Source organism: Anguilla anguilla, chromosome 3 (genome assembly GCF_013347855.1).
Source record: "Anguilla anguilla isolate fAngAng1 chromosome 3, fAngAng1.pri, whole genome shotgun sequence".
Taxonomy (NCBI): domain Eukaryota; kingdom Metazoa; phylum Chordata; class Actinopteri; order Anguilliformes; family Anguillidae; genus Anguilla; species Anguilla anguilla.
Genome location: NC_049203.1, coordinates 25,165,714 through 25,186,054, shown reverse-complemented (window position 1 = coordinate 25,186,054; position 20,341 = coordinate 25,165,714). Strand labels below are relative to the sequence as shown.

Sequence of the window (20,341 nt, the reverse complement as noted above, 5' to 3'; positions counted from 1 at the left end):
CTTCTATCAATATCCAGCTGTGTGCATACTGAATGTAAAAAAGGAAGGTGTTCTATAAATGAGCATCTGCTAAATGTTTGAATCTAAATGAAACAGGAAGTGAGTCTCTGCACCACAACCAAAGCACACTGCAACTTAACATTAATTTACAACATTGTACTTCAAATGACATTCATAAAAGACCCGTTCTCAATTTATTTTACATTTCACCCTGTTGTCTCCATCAAAGAAGTGGTGTTATATGGTGATTGAAACCTTACGTGCCCTGACTCTTAAACATCACCACAGGTGTGCAGGTTAATTAGAGACAAAATGGCTGTTTCTCTCAAGAGGGGCAAGCATGGACAATTCCTCTTTAATATTTAGCCCCATCTTTTGTGAAATTGAGACCTTTTATGAATGCAGTTTCTGTGTTCTTTTGATTTACATTTAGACAATTTTTACAATTTTCGTTGAAATTGCTGAAAAATCTTGCCAACTGTTGTGGTCAAAAGACATTATTCAAGAAACACCATTTCTTTAGCTAGACCTGTACCCCAGAAATGAAAGGGTGCAGCTTTTTTGACCCATATCAGGTTCTTCCTTCAACCTGAATCCATTCAGTACTTTTTCACCATTACATGGCATACTTTCTCCAGTTTGATGTATGTATTCTCAGAATGCTGTTGGTATAATTAAGGTGGTTGTTTGATGTGTAGTTTTGTCAGGTTATTGTCTCAGTGTGGTGATCCATTTTTTTTAAGACATGTTGGATGTTGGATGTGGTGGGGTCTGTCACAGAGATATAACATATAAATTTTAGAGTTGGAGCCATTTTAACTTATTTGGTTCTTACAGCACCACCTATTGGCAGAGAGGTGTCAAATCTTGATTCCTCACAATCACATCCTTTACTTGTATACCAAATTTCATATGGGTCATGAGTTACAGCTGAGCTACACACCCACAACAATTGATGGATATGTGATGGCCATTTTCTTTTGAAAAGTCAACAATTTTTTGATAATTATTGAGGCGAGTTCTCTCAGGTTACTGTGGAAGCATGGTGATTGAAGAGGAAGAGTCTCCCATTGGCCTGACCTTGGATGACACGAAACCTGATGGAACCTTTCCTGCAATCATGGGGTAAATAATGCAGTCCAGTTGAGGGGGGTGGAACATTAAGCACATGCTGCAAATATGACATCATATTGACATCACGATAGTCATGTGACATCACGGCCTGAGTGAACTGAAAATACCTGTTCCCATTTTGTAGTTTCATCCTCTCCAGAAAAGCCAGGAGGCTAACGTCACTGACTAAGGATGAAAGGTGAGTTAATTTCCAATAGGAATACTGGTGGAGGTTGTAAGATTATAACAAAGGAGTGCATCTGAGGCATGGATTTCTCTGGAAGTGTGTGAGACACTACTGGAGTGGAGCACACAGGTGAGTAATTGCAAAAGGATTAGAGCCCTGAATTGAGGTTTAATGTTTGCTAGTGGTAACAATATTTCCGCTTTGTTGTTCACCTCCCTCTCCACTGGCAACCTGTATTATTATTATTATCCCCCTAAATGCTGGTTTTTATATTGTCCCAGTAGTTCTTTCATCATCAGGTTGCGCCAAATGAAATAGTTACAACCAAAAATAAGATTTTAACATTTTTTTTAAATAATTGAGTAATATACAACCTCTGAGGCATAACTCTTGCTGCACAAGTTGCTTTTGACTACACATGGCAGATACCCCATACTAGCCACTGTAAAGCCAGGAGATCATCAAAAATATCTGTAAATATGTAAAAGATCCTTCACTGCACACAAAGACTTGCCGTGGGCCAATTGAAAATGTACACTAAAATTGAAATACTTAAAAAAAACCCAGAAGGCTAAATCTCAGTTTAAAGTAGGCTAACTGGTCTGTTCAGCACAGTGGTAGTGTAACTGCATGTTAGACTGGCAGAGCATGTGCTCTGCCTGTGGTACTAAAGTGGCACTGAGCAAGAGGCAAGAGTGAGAAGAGTGCCGCTCTTACATCATTCTCATCCACTCTGCACTCCATGAACAAATTGCATCTGCTCTGCTAACATGCTGGTGGTGTTTTGCAACGTGCAGTTCACTGGAGCGAGCTTGTTAGGAGAATCAAAAGAGAATCAGAAGTGTGGATTTCTGGGTAATAAAAACTGTAGCCTTATCCAAAATGTCTCTGTTCCCTCAGGAAAAGGAAGATCTGTGAGATCTATGCCCGGGTCCTGGAGACAGAGGAGGCCTTGCACGTAAGTGCTGAGGGTCTTATCGCTGCCGTCAATGTTAGCAGTCAGGCTTATACTGTAGCATTAGCATAGTATATTATTAGAGCTCACTGTGGGACCAGCTTTTTTTAGAACCGTTGCATAGCCACTCAATCAAGCGATTGATAGGATTCCACCCAACTGTGTAACAAATTAACTTATTCTTAGACAGAATTTACATTTTTGTGCTAATTTGAAATAAACACATAATAAGACAAAAAGGGTATTTCTGATCTTCTTGTATGACACACACACACATACACATTATGTAGACCTGGTGACCTTGTACCTCTATTAGTTCATATTTTGAGAAAATAATAAATCCAGTAAGCCAATCAGTAAATCAACCAGTCAATCAATCAATAAATACATCAATGTATTTTATATTTATCATCAGAAGTTTGTAGAAAGACTGTCAGCAGTGTTGATTAGTGATACAATTAAATACATATTCCTTTTGAGAGTGATTACCATTTAAAAGTAAATTGTAAACTCTTCATGACTGCTTTCGTTCTCTCTCTCTCTCTCTCTCTCTCTCTCTCTCTCTCTCACTCACTCTCCCTCGCTCCCTCCCTCCACGCAGCCAGTGCATTATGAGGAGAAGAACTGGTGTGAAGAACAGTATTCTGGGGGCTGCTACACAGCATACTACCCCCCTGGCATCCTTACACAGTATGGCAAGTGAGTTCAACCTGCTTTATTAATGAGTGCTACATGCTGTGAGGCACATTCATTGTATAGTTGTCTTCATTATGTAGCTTTTAGTTGGTTATTGGTTTGCATGACTATGGCCATAGTTGCATATGCTGTTCAACAATTTAAATTGAAATTCTACAGTACAGGTCAGACCTGGGTCAGATGCCTTATTTTAATAACACTTTAGCTGCTGATAAGAACTTTTAAACAAGCCATGAGTATTTATTTCGATAGGTCTCTTAAGAGAGTCATCTGGAATTTTGCTGGTGTCTAATAGCCATTGTTGTTTGTCCCTTGACTGCTTGTTTTGTGCTAAACACAGTTTTTGTCATGTCTAGCGCAACCTAATAATGAACAGATGACATAGTTGTTTTAACTAACAAGGGTGTATTGTTTATTCTGTATGGAAAATAATTGTTGACCCAGTTCTGGTATAAATGATGCCTGATGATGCTACCAACCTGCTATCTCCTACCCTGAGTGACAACCCCTCCGCACTCTACGCCCTTTGACCTCTGACCTCAGGGTTCTGCGGGAGCCATTGGGTAAACTGTACTTTGCGGGTACTGAGACAGCCACTGAGTGGAGCGGGTACATGGAAGGGGCAGTGCAGGCAGGCGAAAGGGCTGCCCGAGAGGTGAGAGGTCACATTGCAACACACTGATTGGTTGAATATAGGCACACTAGCAACAGCCAAACAAAACAGTCCTTTCATTGTCATGTACAGCAAATGAGAAACCTTTCAGATAGTAAATACTTTGTTCCTATTTGGTCTCCACTGCACCAATGAGATGAAAGCTGCAGGCTGCTGGAGAGGTGAGAGGTCATGTCACAACACACTGATTGACTGCCTTGGCACACTCTCAGCAGCCAATCATAACAGTCCTACATGGTCTTTTAGAGCGCATAGAGAATCTTGTGTAGAGTAAATTTACACAGATTGTACAGATTTAATCTCCACTGAACAACAGAAATCAAAGCTGCATGCTGTAAACATATATGACAGATTGTTCAATGAAACACTCGCTTGCTTTGGGCCTTTCAGATTCTCTGCACAATGGGCCGGATCAGTCAGGCTGAAGTGTGGCAGACAGAGCCTGAGTCGCTGGTGTGTATATGAGTGTTTGTCACTGAATGGCACCCTGATCTCTGTGGTTAAACTGCTAAGATGGCACTCATGATGTAAAAATGGCTAATGATTGTCAGACCTCAACATCTTGTGTTTTAAAGCAGATACTTTATATATAGTAACAGTTGGGATGCCTTGCGTTATTTGTTTCTCAGCTAGGAAAGATAACTGGTGCAGACTGTAATCAGCCAATAGCAAGAGTATCTCTGCTAGCACCCATGGAAATAGCAAGGGTATCTCTGCTAGCGCCCATGGAAATAGCAAGAAAGCACACAGTTGCAGTTAAGAAAGCATGTAGTCGTGTGTGTATACAGCATAGACTTACATGTATAAATGGAAGCTGCTGTGTATTCATTACTCTGGGAAGTAACTGCTTGCTGTATGCCATTTCCAGGATGTCCCAGCACGACCCTTTGTCACCACATTTTGGGAGAGGAATCTGCCTTCCGTCCCAGGGTTCCTGAAGCTCATGGGTCTGTCCTCCTTCCTATCCGTGGCCACAGTGCTCGGCTTCATGGCCCACAAAAAAGGCCTCCTTCACCAGATCTAAAAGCTGCACCCATCTACCCCAGACCTCCACCAGTACTGCTCTGCCCTCCCCTTACAATCTCCTAATCCAGGTTATAAGGCTGGCTGGGAAGGGGTCAGACTAAGACCAAGGTCCTGCATAATCATAATAGCCAAAATAAAATTATCACATTCTCAGCTCCACAATCTTAAGTCACACTTAGGATACTGTAATCATTGCAAAAGTTACTCAGAAAAGGAAACTTTGTGTCAGCTTGTAGTTCAGAAATAACAAACCTGCTTACTTGTGCTACTAGGGTTGTTAACAGTAGCATAAGTACAGTTGAGGCCAAAAGTTTACATACACCTAGGCTAAAGATATTCAAACTCAGTTTTTCACTTAGGGCATCTACTTTGTTCACATCAGAGGTAATTTTAAAACAATCAATTAGAGACAGATTTATTTCAGCTTTAATTCACTATATCAGAATTCCAGTGGGCCAAACGTTTACATACACCAAATTGACTGTCTCTTTAAACGGTCTGGAAGATTCCAGAAATGGATGTAATGAATTTTTATAAGCTTCCAATTGGCCAATTGTCATAATTAGGAGTTAATTGGGAGTTGGCACCTATGGCTGTATTTAAGGGCCTACCTTTAGAGCCAGTGCCTTTTTGCCTTTGATGCCATGGAAAAATCCATGCAACTCAGCCAAGACCTAAGAAAAGAATTGTGGACCTCCAGAAGTTCAGTTCCTCCTTATGAACAATTTCTAAACAACTGAAGGTACCATGAGCATCTGTACAAACAATTGTATGCACATATAACAAACTTGGGACCACATAGACACTGCATCGTTCAGGAAGGAGGCACAAATGAACTCCCAGGGCTGAACAAACTTTGGTCCAAAAGGTTCAAATGAACCCCAAGACAGAAACAAAGGAACTGGTGAAGGAGTTGGGTTGGAGGCATCAGGTACCAAAGTATCTACATCCACCAAAAGGCTGTCGGGCAAGGAAGAAGCCCCTATTCCAAGACCGGCATTAAAAAAAGCTAGAATGAAGTTTGCAGGTGATCACCAGGATGAAGACATAGCCATTTGGAAGAGTGTTCTCTGGTCTGATGAAACAAAAATTTAACTGTTTGGCCATAATGACCAGAGCTATGTATGGAGGAAAAAGGGTGAGGCTTTTAATCCGAAGAACACCATCCCAACTGTGAAGCATGGGTGTGGCAGCGTCATGTTGTGGGCGTGTTTAATTGTAAAAGGGACTGGTGCACTTTAGAAAATAGATGGCATCATGAGGAAGGGGGATTATCTAGAATTACTGAAGTAACACCTCTACACATCAGTTATAAAGTTAAAACTTGGTTGCAACTGGGTCTTCCAGCATCCTAAGCATACCTCCAATGTTGTAACAAAATGGCGTAAAGACAAAAAGTGAAAGCATTGGAGTGGCCATCACAAAGCCCTGACCTGAATCCCATAGAAAGTGTGTGGACTGAACTGAAATATCGTGTCCGAGTAAGGAGGCCCACAAACCTGACTGAGTTACACCAGTTCTGTCAGGAGGAATGGGCAAAAATTCCGCCAAAGTATTGTGAGAAGCTTGTGGAAGGCTACCTGTAAGGGAAAAATGAAAAATTACTTTTCACATATATTTACTTGCTTTTATATAATCTTAAGAAATCATTTAAATTGCTTTTCTATCTAACTGAGAAGTATTGGGAGTGCATAGCCCCTCCCGCGCGTGTTTCTGTTTTCCACATAAACCTGTCTCTGTACTGTATCATTGTGTTTAGTTACTGTGACATGTTAGCCTTGAAGAAGTCCTACAAACAAGTCCGTATCTCAGAAACCCGATGTGTTTTAACCAATCAGAGACGAGCTGCAAACCTGCACTACGTGCAGTTTGAGACAGACAGGGTTTGGGAAAATTCCAGAACCCGCCTTTCACCCACTTTCAACTGTATAAAATGAAGGACTTTTCACCTGTTCAGAGAGTGTTCATACAGACGTGTTGTGGCGCTGTGTGGATTCTCCTATTCGGCCGAATAAAGGTATCTGAACTGAATATTGTGTGTAACTCTGTTGGACTCTTCTCACCGACCGGGGAAAATTAAGGTAATTTCCACCACATACCCCAAGCATTTGATTCAAGTTAAGCAATTAAAAGGTAATGCCACCAAATACCAACAAAGTGTATGTAAACTTTTGACCCACTGATAATATTACATAAAAGCTGAAATAAATCTCTTAGCTATTATTTTGAAATGACCTCTTATGGAAATAAAGTAGATACCCTAATTGACTTAACACAGGAAATGTATGGTAACATGGAATGTGTGGATTTGTGGAAAATTGAGTTTGAATGTCTTTAGCCAAGGTGTATGTAAACATTTGGCCTCAACTGTAAGAAAGGGTTTGCACCAAATGAATCAAATGTGCTGAAGTGAACCAATGAAGGACAAATATGAATAGGCCAGGCCAGACACACTCCATCCACTACCCGTAATTTTTTATACAAACTGCACCTTAAATCGACCATTCACGAGCAATTGTAATGCACTGCTCACATGGTGTGATCTACCATTCCAATCCTATCCATTTTAGGTGTCGTGTTCTCTTGTAACTGGAAAGTGATAACTCCTGAGAAGGGCCACCAGTTTGTCTCCATCATGTGATCTGCAGGGATTTAAATTTGTTTTTCAATGGTTATCCTCTTGGGGACCCCATAGGCAATCCAATGTCACAGTCAAGTGACTATTCATACAAGGTAGTTTCTAATTGAGACATTTATGATTAGTTGATCTGATATGGGGAGAGTCAGGAAGGAAAACAAACATAAATGGAAGTTTAAATTCTATGAAATGCATGCCTTCGAGTCTGCTGGCTTTCGTCGATACTCAGAACTTGAGTAGCACTGCAATCGATCAGTTAAAGCAGTTGATTCTACAGATAACTCTGGTCACCTGGTTTCTTGAGTCTGAATTGGTTGCTGATATTAAGGAAAAAAACAAAAGATTACATTGATGCATGTTACCCCAGCAGTCTTTTCACATTTTTTGTGCTCATGCCCACAGAGATTGAAAGACCATCCCACAAAATTTGACGTCTGAACTTCAGAAAGCGGAGAGGGCTGAGAACTTTAATTCTCCCAGCTGTGCTAGATATTTAGCCAAATTTGATTGTGGTTCAGTAGGTTATTATTCCACATAGCAGGGTAGATTGCCTGCAATGGATAACAAAATATCAGTTTGTTTTGTGACTCATATCAACCAGGCACATTTAGCCATTTAAGACAGGTTTATTTATTTGCTTGTTCAGGAACATTGCTCAAACAAACATCACTCTAAGCAAATAAGCATGGCAGCTACCATTTTCTCTGTGTGTGAATATGCATGATTTAATTTACTCAACTAACCATTTTAGCAACAAGTTTGATTTCAGATGTTATAGTGGGAAATAATTATTTTTCAATGTGAGCACTGAACATTGACAAACAATAACTCAGATATTGTTATTGTTTGTGATGCAGTGAACTGGCAACAGAATATAGGTTGTTACAGTATAGCTACAGTATACAAGGCAAATTAGTGCTGAAGGTTATCTTCAGGCATCACACACATTGGAATTCTGGAATTGCAGTAGTCTAAATTGTTATGTTTGTGAGATGTTTATTTTGAGCTAATGTTGCTGATTACATATTAATACAGTGTCTCGACACAAGTCGCAATGCCAAGTTCATGTTTGTACGGGCTGTAGCCTGCTTGAAACTTACAAGATATTTTTCAGCTTTAAATGGGCTGGTCACGTGTAAGATCTCTGATTGGCTACGGGGCTATTTGTGGGCTAGGCAAAATATAATGATTGTGATAGGGCTATTTCATCAATGGTTGACATCAACTTTGATGACAGAGAAGCAGATAGGCTGCTCCAATTTTCTTAACACCTCCTCGTTCTGTCTTTCCCAGAACTTGTCTTCTTCCCTTCCCTTTCACATACTTCTGGGTAGGACACGAGTGGTAGTGGGAGAGTGGAGGAAAGGAGGTGAGGAGCGAAAAGTAATGGGATGTGCCCTGTGTCTCTGTCAGGCTGAATTGTGAAAATGGAAAAATGAATGAAGTAAAAATGGCCTCCAAAGATGCTTTACATTGGGGAGGCAAGCTAAATTTTAAGTCTTATTTTCATGGATGAAGCTAATGAAAGCATTTTGAATGTATTTACCTGATATGCTGTATTTTATCAAAAATAGCACTACACTTGAATATGTATTTAAATGTATTTTATTGTATTGATATAAAAACATTAATGTTGGCTCTTTGAAATTTACTTTTAATTAGCAAATGTGACATTGGAAACCAGTTTCAAGTCATGAATTTTCTTCAATTAATCTCTGAAAGTTTAATTCAGTAGGATGATCTGCCCTCTGAGGAGATTTCAAGGATTAGCTTTGCATTGGTCAGGAGTGGACATTAGGATGCAGGGTCATCTTCTCACCAGTAGATGGCGCGTCTGGTCTAATTCTGCCAAATGGCATTTCTGCCGCACACCATTACGTCATTGGTATTGCAGAGGAAACAGTGGAAACAAGAGTATTTGTCCATGTTGTATACTTCAGTGCAACACATACATGCCTTGCACTTTTATATCTGAAGCATATATTGTATTAGTGATTTGTTTTAAATTTTGCATCAGGTAATGCTATCAAGAGAATATTGATATATGAAAAGGGAACTTCCAAAAATGTTAAAAATTCAGCACTGTCGTCCTGTTGTTGTGCTGTTGTGTTATCCTCACAAAAAGTCTTCAGAAATAAAGCTCTTTGACATATACTGTACTGTACTGTTTTATAGTATGTTTATTTTAGTAAAAAGCAAGTAAACCGTGGTCATGTTTTTTTTTTTTTGTTTCTGTTATATATGAAAATCCCATTGATGGAGGCTATGTATGGAGGTGCGCATATTGCTACATCATAAAAAGAAGATAAATAAATCAATCAATCAATAAATAAATAGGGGAATAAATAAGTGGGAAGGTGTCGAAAGGATCTATATGCAAACCAATTGAATTGTTGTTTTTTCCCAAGGTCCGTTTTGTAAAGCTGGTCAAAGATGTCTGTGAGTGACAGGCAGCAGTGGTGGATGTCTACACAGTCAAATAATACAAAGTTTATATGGGTTCAGGGGGAATCCGATGCATTGTAAAATGCAGTCACATGCACTCTATCACAGTAAAATCCACCCTACCTACCAGAATTTAACACTGAACCCTTACATCTAATCTGGCCATTGACCAAAGAAGAAGAGTACAGGGTGCTGGTTGGTCCATTTTCATAAAGGTTCTTTCCACTGTTTTTGAACTGTTTATTATTGCACAATTTTGCATGGCCTATCGAAGTTGAAGTCTTGTTCAACTGTAATGTTTACCTCTGTAAATTCTGGATAACATGGGCTGGACTGCTCATCATTAGTAAGCAGTGTTGTCTGCTACCACTACTTTCAACTCTGCAGTCCACTGTCTGCTATGCAGCCTGTGGACTGCAGAGGATAGAGGATAGAGGATCCTACCTATGACGCTGGATGCAGCAGATCACGAGAGCCTGATCAACCATAGAGTTGCTATTGTGCAGTAAAGTCGGGAACATCTTGCTTATTTTAAACCCGCTGTCCCTGGCTAACGCAAAGGCCAATTATGCACTAATTATGCACCAAAGGGATAATTATGCCAGCCACAGTTAGCACTGGCATGATTAGGATACAATACAAGACCACCTGGTGTATCACTGAAGCAACAGCAATTCCTTTAGCTCAGGAATCTGCAATCCTGGTCCTGGAGAGCCTCAGACCCTGCTGATTTTGTTGTTGCTCAGTATTTCATAAGTTTAAGCAGTTGATTATACAGGGAACTCACCGCACTTGGTTATTTGGTTGTGAATTGGTTGCTGATTGTAATGTGAAAACAAAGCCAGGACTTCCTGTAGCTACCCAGAACCTGGGTTACAGAGTTCTCCCTCTGCTAGATACACCACCCGATTGCTTTCATTAAGGTTTAATGTTGTTCATTGAATGCTTTAACCTCATTTATACTCTGTCCATTAAGTGCATGACATCCTTAAGTGTTCTGGGGACATCACTAAGTTGTGCTGGGTATTGGCCAGTGAAAGGTGAAGGCACATGAGTGAGTTGGCCTGTTTACTGCTGCTCACCTGGTGTTTCTGACTCCAGTGTTTCAAGTGACATCTGGGGGCAGAAAAGGGCAGGGTTGTTTGTTATTGTCCTGTTCTGTAATTCTGTACAATAAAATAATAAAAGCAATTGATTGTAATTAAACTATGAAGATACCAGTCAGCCATTTTGAGGTGATGTTTTCATTGCTGTGTTTTAGACAAAGGATTTCCATACACCAATGTAAACAAACTTGTATTCCCACTTTTATATACTTGGGTCCTCACTAAGACTTAACACTAGAAAATAGGACAGCTCCCTGCTACCGGTTTCTGTTGGTCTCAAATGTTTACATCCCTGCTTGGCCCCTGCTCAGCCACTGAAGCCGTATCTGCAAACTTCTAACGTACACACAGATGCCATGCTTTTGCCTTTTCATTTTTGCCTTTATCGATTAGTGAAGCACCCTCTCCTCGGAGCTGACACTGGAAAAAGAAGAACCCTTTTCGGACTTCCGGCTGACGCAAAGCCCCTCACACACTCTCAGCAGGATCCCTCTCCTCCGTCGCTCTGTCTGAGTCTGATGTCTGATCTGACCTGCGCTTCGACACAGCTCCTGGGGCGCAGGCTTTGATTCTCAGAAAACCGCATTACAGATCTCCCTAATCAAACTGCACCATGCAACATAGGGAAATTGTGTTGTTTTCTTCTGAGTCGCTCTTGTGATGACCTGAGACAAAACGTGCCATGTTTCCATTAACAGAAATGAGACCATCCTGTCGCGCCTGAAATGGCTCAACGGGACTGTCTCATTCGTGTCGCTGTCTTTGAAACCCTCTTTAATCTATCCCCGTACATCCCTTCCATTCTTCTAGATACTTTTCTTCATTTTCATGCCTTCAGCTAATTTGCCATGTTTAACTTGCCATGTTTCTTTCTAATAACCCATTTGATACTGTAGTTCCGCTAATAACCTGTGAGTGTTTCAAAAAATAATTTCATTTGCTGCTGTTCCTCTTTTATAACTGCCGCAGGAAAAAATTTTTGTCACAGTATTTCTAATTATGGAATTTTAATATGATCATTTTTTAGAAAATCGATTTGAAGTGATTTTTGTATTATGCCCTTCCATCACCATTATGTCCACTGTCTACCAAACTCACATTTAGGGAGATGCTGGTGAATAAGGCCTAATGCCTCTGCAAAGAGTTCGTAGCTTGAACCTTTTCAGAGACCTCATGCCAGTGTTGCCATGAAGCATTTTATGATTGAAACGCTTCTTAAAATGGCTTCTACCAATCACCTCCTTTTGAGGAGGGAAGTGTATCACTTGGTACAGGGCTATATTTTTAAAGCTGTCCCATGTTGTATAATATAGTCAGAACCATGATTAATATCTAAAGCAATCGATAACAGCCAGCTGAACATTTGTTCTGGGTTCAACATCTCTGGTAAGGTTCTAGGAGGTGAGGAAGTAGGTGACAAGCACTTTATCCCCGACAAATGGATATACTTGTGTACATGTAATATATGCACATATTCTGTGCTGAACTTAAATGACTCCCTTTCTTCAGCTCAAATTGTCTGAAGTGATTCACTGCTTCATCAGTGGGGTACTGGGAGGGATGTGCTGATGCAGAGATGGCTAATGCTATTTAGTATTAGACTTAGCAAGTCTTATATTTGGGCTTTAAATCTTATAATCAATATTATCATTTAATATCTGATCTTACTTTTCTTTCTTTTTTTTTTTTTTGCTAAATAAGACAAACATATTGCCAATGAGGTGAGACAGTTTTACTCATTTCAAGATTTGCCAATGGGGTAAGACTATTTCAGTTGACAAGCAAAAAGTAACTTAAAACAAGCTAATATTTTCTACTTCAGAGTGCAGTATGGGATTCTTCAAGGACAATGTATAGAAGCAGGCTCATAAATCAAATAGGCACTTGCACATCTGAGGGTAATTCTTAATTAACTTTGGTGTTGTTACAGTAGTTGCTCAGGCTTTCTACAAAGGCACAGCTTCTATGGCTTTGGAATACCTACTTGGATAAAGCTGCTGTGTGGACTGCCTTTCCTACAAACCCTTGCTTTCTCAGGCATGCGCCAGCACGTGTGTCCATGTGTTCGAGCGTGCACACCTGCCTCCACTTTACGATACATGAGCAAAATAAACTATATCTGCTGTCAGATAAAGTAATATTACAGTGCTCTGAAATGTATTTAACACATTTTCAAAAAAGTCAGTAACATGTTTACAATATATTTCTGAATATTCCACATCTGTCGGGCTATTTTGATGTGTGGATCAAAACACAAGCTAGCGTAAGGCTAATGTGAGGCATGAGTCAAGAAGGATTGCCAGCTAATGTGATTTGTTGAGGTTCCCAACCATGGCCATGAAGTGCTACGTGGTGTGATGGCTTTTGTTACTCAGTGCTTAATAGGTCTGGTAAGTGACTGAGAGCACACTTGCCAGTTCCTCCTGTGTGGAGCAATGCTGCTGCCACCTTGAGCAAGGTACCCAAATGACCTCTGTAATTATATCCAGATATAATAATGTACAAAACATAAACTGCAAGCCATTTATAAAGCCCTTGAGAAGCTTAACTTAGACATTCAAATCAAATCTCGAGAAAACAAGTGATACGCATGACTAGAACACGACCACAGCTCACCCCTATACAAAGATCCACCTTATTGTGTAATTCATATTGTATCCTCAGAAAACATCCGTATCAAAGTCCACCCATAACAGGACAATTGCAGCATACTCTAAAAGTGTATTCGTTATAGCTTTACAGAAGGGGAGGTGGAGGAAAAAAACTTACCCATTGGGAAATATTTTCTCACAGTTGCTTTACCTGTGTTCTGCTGCTGTCTTTGTAATTGCCCTCTGTATCTGTGACGAGAAGACACTCCCTATTCGTCTTTCTATTGTATGGATTCTACCTTTAAAGAAGGCAATAACTTAGCCAGGTCACCAAGCAATGCAGCAATACACTCTTTATTTGATCAAAGAGGAGAAACCACATCACAGAGCTCAAGAAAAGAATCTTAAACTTCCGTTTACACCTCTATCATTTATATTTCTTTTCAATGGTCCTGAGACAGACCTTGGTATGATGGTCGCCCCTGCCCGAAACCACTTCTGTTTTTTTGAGAAACTTTGTTGCTTCACTCAGAAACCATGACCAAACACCTAGTTCACTGGCGCTTTTGCGGCGGGGGTAGGTGTTCCTTCTTATCAGAACAGCTTGTTTTGACACTCTACGTAGTATATGCAGTTTCACATGCTATTGATCAAGACATGACATTTTGTACACAGTGGTTATATATCCAGTAACCTTATGCCGCCTGGTTATATGCTTAGAGCAAATGTACTTTTAACAAAGATTTTGCTCCATTTACAATGGCCCTCAGTCACATTTACACATTCATGACCCTCTTAAGCTTCCGGTTTTACCGGCATCGTATTCTTCCTCTTCACAGGTCATTCCTCTCTAGTACCTTTCCATTGTTCACCTTCAGTAACATACACAGTTTTGTTATAAACACATTAAAATGCATTTCAGATAGTTAATGTCATAAGCGAGCTAAATTTCTATCACACTATGATTCTGTGTAGATCAGAACAGCCATACCCCTGGCTCATGGAAATAACCAGTGACCAGTTCCCTGATCAGTGGTCCCAACAGAGGCCCTTATAATGAGGCCTTGTTCTTCTCGGAAGGGCAGAAGGTCACATTATGGGTGGCTGCTCACGGTTACGTCAACGACATGGGTTGCAGTACCTGTACTCTGCAGGTGGATAGCAGCAGTGAGTCACTCTGAGCATGCTTGTGACGCAGTATATTCTTCTGAAGATGAGGAATCTGGGATTTTGTCATTTCCTCTGGCAAGACAGTTGCCTTAATTTACTTTGGCTTATGGCAGCAAATCTCATTCCTGTTCTTTTGGCACTAAACTCTTAGAATGATTATGTAATAATACTAATAATATGTATGTCATTTCACTTTTTTTGGACAGTGCATGTGTTGTTATCAAATCATTGAACAGTTAAGTGTTGGGCTACCTCTCTCAAAATAAAGAAACTTGAAAATTATTGATGCTGCCAACTCAGCCCAGAGCCTCTGTTCAGACGGTGTAGCTTGGCTGCTTGTGATTGTATTAAGGCTGCTGCATACTGTATCTGTCAACAGCCATCATCTTCTTGTCAAGGCCTTTGGTGCCTCATGTCAAACTGCGGTCAACCTTCAAATGGAAACAGCAAGAGAATGGACAGATGGGGGTAGAGAGGCTAATGTTCTTTGAAACCGTTCTCTAGCCTCTACTAAAGAAGAGTGAAAAGGCACAGGGTGTTGAAAAAGTCTTTGTAATGTCACCTTGTCATGCTGGTTTGTAAGGCCAGTTTTATTTTCTTTATGGTCTTCTGTGTGTTTATCGACCGCCTCGAGGGAGACTGGTGGTGGGTGGGGGCTTGCGGGGCAACTCCATCGCTTCCTTCCCCACTGAGCAGGTCCTTTCAAGTGAGAGGCATCTTAGCTTGCATTAGACAAGTTCTATTCGTGTTCCCTTCCCTCTCTCTATTCCCAAATTCAGAGTGCCTAAAAGCATGAAATTGAGGTTTGCTGCATGAGGACTCGTATTTAATTAACTTACAACATGCAAACTTTATTGCTGTCACGTTGGGGCTATATTATTTTCTGACCGTGGCTGACCTGAAATTATCTACTTACCTTCATTGTCTTTAATTTATTGTTACAACCAATGAGGTCAAAATGAAATGTGTTTATTTCTATTAATATTCTTTCATTAAGAATTTTTCTGTAATTTTCTCTAATGTTTATTTTTTTTCTATTATTCCTCCTATTTTAGCAATGAAACACTGGTGCACACACAAACACACTAACTATAACTACAGCAAACCTAAACCAGGGACTGGATGGACTGCAACTGAAGGACTGAGAGGTCTGCTTATAGACTATTTAAATTTTTTTTACAGAATACTGTACAGTGCTACATGTGCTCTGAATGAGGGAGGAATCATTCACTTATCTGAGATTTATGCTCAAAATTTCCAATGAATTTATCTTCATGAATTCCTCATTATGTCATCCACAGGCTCACAAGCTCACAAGTTGTACGTGTTACACAAGAAATCTTCCGGAATTTCTGATTGTGAGCAATGAGTGAGGAAAATGTGTGTGCACTCACAGACACATGTACTGCAACACTATCCCGTATACCATGAATTATGAATGGACATTAGGAATTCCCATATTTAGCCCTGTAGAAACCACTAAGCATAAATATGCAAATGGTTTTATTTGCATACATTTGAAAATATCAGCACTGAACATGAATAATAAAAAAACATTTGTGTAACATTCTCACAGACCTATGTCGTGACTTACCTTCATCATTAATGTGGAGAAGTTCTGAAGGACTGCCTGATTCACCATCGCTTCTTTCAGCTGGAAAATATGCACAGATTAGCAATGGGAATGATGGCTTTCAATGAAACAAGGACGTGGCCACAAAAGGCATTCGTATTTGACAGGCTTAATTATGGATTTCAGCCCTCAGTCAAGCTTGCATTAAATTAATTTGCATCAGCTCCAAGACTTGGCACAACATCAATTGAAGCCAGTTGTCTCAGGTGATTGCACCCATCAGTTTAACTCTCGCATGCCCTGCGTAATGACGCACGCCAAATGCTGGAATTGAAGACTTTGATTAAGCATGGATGATGGGCACATCTCTGCACTGCAGCTCGTGCCACTGCGAGGGATGGGGAAATCTAGCGCTCGGTTACTATAGACTTGTTTTTGTGGAACGAAATACTTTTTTAATCGAAATACTTTTTTACAGGAACTTACCCTGTATTCCAGGGTTGACTAACTTTACAGCATCCCTTCTCTACTAAGACAGACTGCTAACAAAAGGGAATGAGAAAACAGAACAGACTCGACCTTGTCCTCTTCACAGTTATTTCCCCTAGGTTTTTCAGAACAATGAGCTGGACGCCTTCGGCTGTTGGGTCTGTGATTGACTCGCCCTCAGGTCCTGAAGCAGGAGCCATTTTGTCATTGGGTGACACTTTGGGTTTTGAGAGGCAGTTCCTCCAGCCACTGATCCCATGGAACTGACACACTGATGCACTCCACTACAGTACGTAGCTCTGGATAAGAGCATTTGCAAAGTTCCTGTAATGTAATATATATGTACATGTGTATACATAATATTTTTGTCAACTGGTTATGTATGTATGTATATGTATGTATATGTATGTCAGCTACCAAAATTGCACTATATCACAAGGGTTTTTCGGGCAATCTGTTAAAAGACACAAGATGAGACAAAGGCTCTCTTAAATCAGTCTACGCTATGATTGAAGGCAATGTCCTCAGCAGCCATGCAGTGCGTAAACCACTCAGCTGTACCGTTTCCCCGGGTGCCGGCTGCAGATATGACCCAGATAAAGCGCATGGGATCTGCATGCAGAGGGCATGCTTTGCATTTCTTTCCATTGCTGCAGAAGCTTGCTTGTACAATGGCTGCAGCCGTGGGTTTCCAGAACACAGGCACCGGCTGCTCTTCCTGGAAATTCCATCAATATCCATAATCATTCAGTGTGCGATAGCTTTCACTGAATGAAAAAAAAAAAGATTGGATTGATGGAAGGACAAATTATTTGACAAATGAATTAGTTAACTAATAAATGAACACTTTGATTAACACATTAATAAATGTACGAGTCAATGAATACACTGGCTTTATCCATTAAACAAAAAAGTGGAAGAAACCAGATGGGACTTCAAATTGAAACTTTTTTGAGCACAATGCAAAAATTAGAATATAAGAGCTTGCATTTCTTTACCTGTGATCAATTTCTAATGCATGCATTTTACAGAGCTTGAGGTTAAGGGTCTGCAGTATTGCAAATACATCTGAATGTTTGGGAGGCATCTTGTATTTTGTAACAACATTGTATTTTTGTTCATCCCTGCTTGTGTTTTCATGTAGGGAGGTGTAGGGCATACAGAATTATCGTTTCTCTTTTGTCAAACAACACCTCCCACTGAATAAGGATGCGGAGATGGTGAAAAAAAGGCTTGTGGCGGAAAAGAAGACTGTGGGAGACACGCAATCTGTTTGAACCTGAACGCCGTGAAAACAACAGGAACCTTGAGCATGGCGGAGGCTCGGAGGGGTCGAAACAGGCGAGTGGAGAACTACGCTCTAGCAGTGCGGAGGAGAGACAGTTGAGCTGTCCGTTTCACCCTCCAGCGAAATCTCACAGTTCCAAGCGTCTGGGGGATTCCGCATCACTTCCTGTTAGAATCTGACTGAAACATGCTACAGGCTGAGACAGAGTAGGGAGGGGTCATGAGCCGCAGAGAAGAACAGCTTCATTTGCATCCATATGTGAAGAACACAAACGCTCACAAGTTACAGCACAAGCAAATACAGAGAGCCGTTCACACAAGGATAAAATTCATGGACTTGGACACTTGGGCATCGGTATGCACAAAAACGTATACATGCATACGCACCACACACACGCACAAAGGCATGCATGCACACACACTCTGACCTGCATAAACACACACATACACATAGACAAACGCGCACAATTACACCAATTAATTTATGCAATGATTACTTTTTTTAGGTAATCTTTTATGTGATGATTTACCTTGTGTGCATGAATAACACATCCGTTTACTACTTACTTTATTAACTATTAATGTAATTTAATTATGTGTATTCATATCCAGAAATAATACTCTGGATAAAATATATTTCACATTTTACTGAGTTTGAATATGATATTTGAATCATTAATGGTTTCTCTCTGAGGACCCATGCCAAACATGTCGGACCATAATTCTGAGCAGCTGGGATATATTGAAACATTATACTGTGCCTGGAATCACTAGTTATAAAAGTAGTCAACTGTTTCAGACATCTGCAGGTTTGTCAGCATGCTTTCATCACTGTAATTAATCAGAGATGAAAAACAATGGTTCTGATGTTGTGCTCCTGATGTCCCCATCGCATTACCTTTGGAAGGCAAAATCGCTGTAATAAGTATTGTATATCCTAGGCTTGTGAGATAAGAATTGTTTTTAATCACCAATATTCAGAACGGATGTTACCAACATCTAAAGTGCCATAATATTTAAAATACATACAATATGTCACCCAGGCCTTACACACACACAAACACACACACACAAACATGCATGCACACACGCACACAAGCACACATGCACACACACACACACACACACACACATTTGGTCCCTCATGAAAAAGGTCCACATGTATGTTTCTATGTATGTATATATGTATGTCTGTATCACTTATTGTAAAGCGTCTTTGAGTTCATGAAAAGCGCTATATAAAATAAATGTATTATTATTATTATTCATTTTCTCTTTCATTTGACATTCTTACACTCTGTCTTCCCTGTAGCCAGAAATTGATTATGCAAAATCATTTTAATTGGGAGATGGTTGACAAAATACACTGTGCATTCGTCAAGTTCCTTTTTTACTTACGGTTTCAGTTCACACCACTGAACAGTAGTTACCCAATTACGAGTGACAAGTGACTGAGCGACTGTGTGCTCCCGAGTAAATCTGAGGACCGGAATCTTCCACAGCTTTCTCTGTATTGCCTCTCTGCCACTGCTGGCTGAAGTATCCACGGGAAGCTACCCTAACACATGGGAAGCAGTGCAGCATTATGGATACGGAACTAGGCATATAACTACAGTAAAATTGTGCAGGCTTCACTCCCTGGGGGCCATTGCTATTGTACCATTGAACTGCATTGAATACTGCTTTACTGCTGTTGGAATCATTACCCATTTGTATGTCTGAAGCTACAGTTAATGATTCAATATTAGTATTATTATTCATTTATTTTGCCTGGATGTGTCAGTTAAATTTAAATTACATTGTCACATTCTCCCACCCTCAGGAAAGCTTCCAGTTTTTTTCCCATAATGCACCTGACACACCTCATTAGTCGAGCTGTGAACTGTGTCACAAAAGGTTTTGACTGCAGGGCGACGGTCTCGGTAAGGGGCTGTTTTTTTCTCTATGGTTGTTACCCCATCAAAGACCAGTGTCCTGTGTGCCTGCTGTGCTTCTTTCTTTCCTTGTGATAGCTCAACTTCCTGTTGAAAGATATCATCATAGTCTGAAAGTCACACATTTGTGAAAAATTGGATTTTAAATTAAACTTTTTGATAAAGTGGAATGGCGGCACTCTCTCACAAATTGGTGCTTTCCCTTTGAAGAACTGAGCCAGACCCTGGAGAATATGAACAAACAGGACCAAATCCTAAAAAGGCAAAAGGAGCAAACTGGTTCAAAAGCACATTGTCATTTCGCAGTTACCCTGTTACTCTTACTTTGTAGGAAAGTGCTGTTAGCTGAGTTATTTGATTAGAGAACAGAATTAGCAGTTGCAAATGAATGTTGATTCTGTAACTGACATGTTGCCCATCAGAGTCTGCACTGGCAGGCTTAGCTTCAACTACTAAAT

General features: G+C 40.2%; 1 protein-coding gene across 1 annotated transcript in view; it reads left to right on the top strand.

Moving 5' to 3' along the window:
* Positions 1–6,681, top strand: part of LOC118222203 (amine oxidase [flavin-containing]-like) — a 39,671-nt gene extending 32,990 nt beyond the window's left edge. The window contains exons 9-15 of the mRNA XM_035407601.1: positions 1,029–1,125; positions 1,259–1,312; positions 2,201–2,258; positions 2,857–2,954; positions 3,495–3,606; positions 4,015–4,077; positions 4,493–6,681. Coding sequence (XP_035263492.1) covers positions 1,029–1,125; positions 1,259–1,312; positions 2,201–2,258; positions 2,857–2,954; positions 3,495–3,606; positions 4,015–4,077; positions 4,493–4,648 — 638 coding nt within the window. The 3' untranslated portion in view covers positions 4,649–6,681. The remainder of the gene's footprint in view (positions 1–1,028; positions 1,126–1,258; positions 1,313–2,200; positions 2,259–2,856; positions 2,955–3,494; positions 3,607–4,014; positions 4,078–4,492) is intronic.
* Positions 6,682–20,341: the final 13,660 nt, after the last annotated feature.